The sequence below is a fragment of the Aristolochia californica genome, unplaced genomic scaffold (genome assembly GCF_029961685.1).
Source record: "Aristolochia californica isolate CCGP_79_NKW_82.1479 unplaced genomic scaffold, dmAriCali1.0.hap1 SCAF_6, whole genome shotgun sequence".
Taxonomy (NCBI): Eukaryota; Viridiplantae; Streptophyta; class Magnoliopsida; order Piperales; family Aristolochiaceae; genus Aristolochia; species Aristolochia californica.
The window spans coordinates 3,674,036-3,679,451 of NW_027182257.1; the positions used below are offsets into that span (position 1 = coordinate 3,674,036).

Consider the following 5,416-nt stretch of genomic DNA (forward strand, 5'->3'; position numbering starts at 1 on the left):
TCATTTGGTTGTGCCAGTGCTTTTATTGCCGTAAACCAGACCATACCCAGTGTGGCAGGAAACAAGTAGCTTCTGGTGGATCCAAGTTCTATTAGCTGTACTCAGATTTGCCGTTTTCCGCCATTGTAACGTCTACGTCTCTGCTGTAAAGCTGCCTCCATAAGAGACAAAATCATTGCCGGCTGTATTCAAAGAAACTTAAATGCAGGGTTTGGCGACGACATCCGCAGTCAAGTTCGTTCCGGATCGTCAATGGATGCTGAAGATAGAGAAATTGAACCGTAACCATGTCTTTACTCCTCATTCTATTAAATACCTGTCCATCTATTCTAAAAACAATTTATTGCAGGACGATTTGCCACGAAAGTATAGTCAGCCGCAAGCCCTGCACACGTATTTAACTAACCAGAAGGTGTTCCCCGCAGGGTAAAAATCCGACCGGAAACATCTCCGGCCGACTACTGAAATCCATCTCGGTTTGAACCGGATAGGCTGGCTCGGCTTCTCTCTTTATCCGTTTCGGTGTGCCGCCCGACCGCGCCTCCGGCGACGCCCGTTTTGCTGTCACTGTCGTCGGAGCTTGGTCCATAGAGCCGACGCTGAGTGGGAAGTTAAGCAGCGCGCGCGAGCCGCGCATTTTGAAAGCCGCTCGATCGTAAGCCATCGCGGCGGCCTCTGCCGTCTCAAACGTCCCGAGCCATACCCGGGCGCCGTTCTTAGCCGGATCCCGAATCTCCGCGGCGAATTTGCCCCACGGCCGTCTCCTTACCCCCCGATAATGCTTCCCTTTTACCTGTGACGGAGCTTGCCGCCTCGCCGCCATATTAACCACCGGAGAATCCTGAGGCTCCGGCTTCACACTAACAACCTCCTGAGGCACCATTTGGGGAGACTCAGGCGACGTAGGAAGAGAAGGAACCCACACTTCACTCACCGCATCGGGGAGAACTCCATAAAGAATCATGTCATCCTCCTTCAGCGGAAGCTGCCCACAATTCTCCGTCAAGTAAGGGCAAAGACTTAATTCATTTCCGAAGCTGGAACTCCGTAGAAAGGCGGGATTCGTCGGTGGGAAACTCATGAGCTGGTCAGAATCTTCCAAGAGGTGGCGCTGGATGAACTCGAGCATTTGATAATCGGATTCATCGCAATTCCCGAACATTTCCACCAAAATTACGTATCAAATTCGGTGTCAGAATTTGTAGTCTTAAATGAGTATCTGTTTTGGGACCAAAGGGAGGGGAGTAAAGGGGAGTGAAAGGAACGAATTTAGGAGAAAGAGAAGAAGGAGATACATATATAGGGGAAGAGGTTCATGAACGGGGAATTTAGTATTCACTACTTGGTTTCGAGTTGCTTCCTCGTTGTTTCGATCTCGAAAGCTGTTTTTTAAAGCACGTGGGCGAATTGAAGAGGAGAAGAAACGGGTAATCCACGGTCAGTAGTCGTTGGTGACGTCGGCGATCAGCACCGAGGAAATGTCACATTAAATGATGATTTGAAGTCACCCGAAATAGAACTATTTTCTAAGTTTAATTATTAAGAATCGTTCAAAAGTAGCGGCTCGAAGAAGACTAATCGGTTGCCGTGGCTTCTTCTTCATGGGAACCTGAGATGGATGGATTAGGCTTCTCCATGTCTACTGCAATGGAAATCAAAACATCGCCCACCCAAGGCTATGACCGTAGAAAATCTGCTTGCTTGTTTGAAGATGCATGCATTGCATCGTTTCCTCTTACGAAGAATTTATCTTTCTTCGTCACAGCCGCAATCCAACTGTCTACGTTTTTAAGTTCTCATTTGACACGAGGCTCTTAAAAACTATTGCACCAACCAATCAGATCTTCTTTTTGTCACAGAATTATGTATAGTTGTGTTAGAATTAGGTTACCATCAGAGTGTTATATATTGAACTGAACCACACATTTATAATCATTAAGGGTGGTATTTATATAATTTATAATAGAAAAGATAAGCTTTAAATGAGAAGATAATTACAATATAGGATAAATATAATAGGATATTATCCGATAACTGAAGGGGTTATGCTAATAACTTATTATGTCTCTTTAAGATATGTCATTGTTAGAGAGACCAATCTTGTCTTGTAGCAATTGAAATTGTGAACTTGGCATTGGTTATGTAAAGAGATTTGTTACGAGTGTTCTCGGAAGCAAAAGGATGGGAAGAACGACATTGATAGCGGTTGGGGTGGATGGATTCGGAGAGAGCGCATTGTCCGATGAAGAGATGTGGAAGAGTAAAGTGGTAGCAACTAGTATTAGGAATTACACACCCTAATTACACACCCTAAACTTATACAGGTTCGCCTCAAAGTGAAACTATGTCATATTCTTCTACCGTTACAATAATTTCCTATGATGAAGAAACAGTTTACAAGAGAAATCGTACACACTTAAATTCTCTATATTTTTCTCTAACATCTCTGCCACAACTCATGATCATAGATCACCTTAATAACGATACCTCCAACCGCAATGCAAATATAAAATTTTCAAACTACCCTTAATGAAAAAATTGGAGAAAGCGCATCATCTATGGAGATGAGTTTCGAGGGTTCTTGGAAACAAAAGGATGGGAAGAGTAATCGTTGACTATGAGGGTTTTTTTTATTACCCGTGCAAAATTCGCACGTGTGAGTTTGCCCATGCTTGAATGCAATTGGGAGAGAAGGTCGATGCATGTCGACGGTTAGTGATGCGAGGTAGAGGTATTAGACCGAACCATACTTTTATAATTGATTAAGACTGGTATTTATATAATTTAGAATAAAAAGATACGTGAAAGATAATTTAACCTTTCAGGTTGTTGCATGTCAATTCAAGAGAAAATCAAATTGGCTGATACAAAATCGAAGAGGCTAAGAAATCCCTCAAGGTCAGTCATGATTGGAACTTTTTGTTTTCTTTTCTTCGTTTGGGAATGGGTTTCTCTCTCTCTCTCTCTCTCTTTCGTCTGGTTCATCCCATAAAACTTTTTATTCATGTATGCAATAAGAACATTGCTGTTTTGTTCCAGAAAGTAGAAATTACTGCATCAAGTGGGCTCTTGCGGGACATAAACTCCCATTACAAACGAACCAGTCTACTTAAGATAAGACCTTGCCAGCAGCTTTCAGACAGGAACAAGGTGGGGGGGGACAGTGCCGTTTGCCACCATTACAGCATCGACATCTCTCTTGTCCGCTTCAGCCCTCTGTCGTCATTCCGTCCATTGCAGGCTGGATGCACATAGAGATCTTAAATGCAAAGAACCGAATCAAAACCAACCCGTTTGACTACGAGAGGTCAAGTTCCTTCCGGATCGTCAATGGATAAATATCAAGAAAAGTCAACCGTCAACATCTCACTCTTCCTTATCCTTCCCCTTCCGCCCTTCAATGTTTTCTTCTTCATCTTCTCCGAGCACAGATCAGTCCTTACTCAGGCAAAGTCGCCGGATTTTAACCATTGAGGGCTTGAAACAAGAGTCTAATGGAATTCACATCACCTTCTCAGTAATTAACGTTTGTCAATCCCAACGATCATTAAAAGTAGCAAAAAAATGATGAGATTCTAATGTCGGCGTTCCATAAATTAAGATCTTATACGCATGGTGGGCTGTACACGTGTCAGAATTTGAAACGGTAATGAAATTTATTTGAATAGAAGTAATTAAAGAAAGAGATATTTACAAACAAAACCAACTTCCAGCACTCTCGACCCACCCACGTATTTACACCAAAACCGGGTCCAGAGAGCAAAAAACCCACTTTTTTCCCCGTTTCGACATTAATTTACTAGAAGCTGCTCCCCGCAGGGTAACGACCCGACCGGGAACATCTCTGGTCGATTACTGAAACCCATCTCGTTTTGAACAGGACGGGCCGCTTCGGCTCCTCTCTTTCTCCGCTTCGGCGAGTTACTCGATTGTGGCTCCGGCGACGCCCGTTTTGACGTTACTGGCGTCGTAGCTTGGCCCATAGAGCAGATCCTAAGGGGGAAGTTAAGCAGCGCACGCGAGCCACGCATCCGGTAAGCCGCTCGATCGTAAGCCATCGCGGCGTCCTCTGCTGTCTCAAACGTCCCGAGCCAAACTCTGGCACCGTTCTTCGCCGGGTCACGAATCTCGGCCGCGAATTTGCCCCATGGCCGTCTCCTTACCCCCCTGTAATGCTTCCCTTTCTCCTGCGCCGGAGCTTGCTGTCTCTCCATCACGGCCGCCTCTGCCGCCGCCGCTTCCATCTTAATCACCGGAGAATCCACAGGCTCCTGCTTCACACTCACAGCCGCCTGATGCACCATTTCGGGAGACTCGGGTGAGGACGGGAGAGAAGGAACCCACCCAGACCTCACCGCATCGTGTAGAACTCCATAAAGAACCATGTCTTCCGAGTCGTCCTCCTTCAACGGAAGCTCCCCCCAGTTCTCCGTCAAGCAGGGGTAAAGACTGCTTCCGTTTCCAAAGCTGGAACTCCGTAGAAAGGCGGGATTCCTAGGTGGGAAACTCATCAGTTGCTCCGAATCCTCCAACAGATGTTGCCGAATGGACTCTAGCAGCTGATAATCGGATTCATCGCACATCCCGTACATTTCCATCAAATATCCGTACCAAATTGAGCCCGGACTTTGATCCGAATTTGCAGTTTTAGAATGGGTTTTGCGTTTATGGAAGGAGAGGAAGGAGAGGAAGGAGAAGAGGGCAGTGAAAGAGTCGAATTTGAGAGAGAGAGAAGGAAAGGGAGATATATAGGGGAGACAGTTCATGAACCGGGAATTTTGTATTCATTTCGAGTTGCTTCTGAGATGTTTCGACCTCGCAAGTTGCAACCCGGGGGGGGGGGGGAGGGGGGGTTTAACGCACGTGTGCGAATTGAAGGACAAAGAGGTTACGGTCAGTCGTCGTTGGTGACGTTAGTGGTCTCTGCGTCAGCTTGGATCCGAACCGGAAATCCTTCGGTTCAGCCACTTGACATCGACGTGTCACACGGGTTCATGCGGTGTCTCATTTCCCTGTCGACGGCGATTTCTCGTCGTCTCAATGAAAAGACTCCTACGGCCCAAATGCATTTTATTTTCCAGGATGACGTCACCCGAAAGTTTGAAAAGTCTTGAATTTTCACTTGGATAATCCAAATTAAAATAATTTAAAAAATCATTTTAATTACTTTAATTTAATTTAAAAATGGAGTTTAATTTATTAAAAATCAACGATCCTGATAACGTGTCCAGAATGGCGAGGAATCGCGGGATACATGTGCCTGGACAATGAGGATAAGGTTAAAAAAAAAAGGACCGGAGATGGGGCCCACCTACTCAGGATTGTTTATCTCCTTCAAGGAACCTCCCCCCCCCTCTTTTGGATTATTTGTCCGCCGTCGTTTTCGCTGCTTTTATTTTTCCTCCGTACCCTTCCC

The 5,416-nt window shown here is 45.4% G+C and overlaps 2 protein-coding genes across 2 annotated transcripts; both read right to left on the minus strand.

Moving 5' to 3' along the window:
- Positions 1–397: 397 nt before the first annotated feature.
- On the minus strand, positions 398–1,183 carry LOC137934754 (ethylene-responsive transcription factor 2-like). The gene has a single exon (XM_068779278.1). It carries the CDS (start codon positions 1,160–1,162, stop codon positions 398–400), a length of 765 nt encoding a protein of 254 aa, XP_068635379.1. The 5' UTR covers positions 1,163–1,183.
- A 2,505-nt stretch (positions 1,184–3,688) lies between these two features.
- LOC137934733 (ethylene-responsive transcription factor 2-like) lies at positions 3,689–4,668 on the minus strand. Its single transcript, XM_068779239.1, has one exon. It carries the CDS (start codon positions 4,596–4,598, stop codon positions 3,792–3,794), a length of 807 nt encoding a protein of 268 aa, XP_068635340.1. The 5' UTR covers positions 4,599–4,668; the 3' UTR covers positions 3,689–3,791.
- Between the last annotated feature and the right edge of the window lie 748 nt (positions 4,669–5,416).

What these genes read in the sequence shown, in the direction of transcription:
- LOC137934754 (XM_068779278.1), bottom strand. Translation starts at nt 1,162, where the DNA reads ATGTTCGGGAATTGCGATGAATCCGATTATCAAATGCTCGAGTTCATC.
- LOC137934733 (XM_068779239.1), bottom strand. Translation starts at nt 4,598, where the DNA reads ATGGAAATGTACGGGATGTGCGATGAATCCGATTATCAGCTGCTAGAG.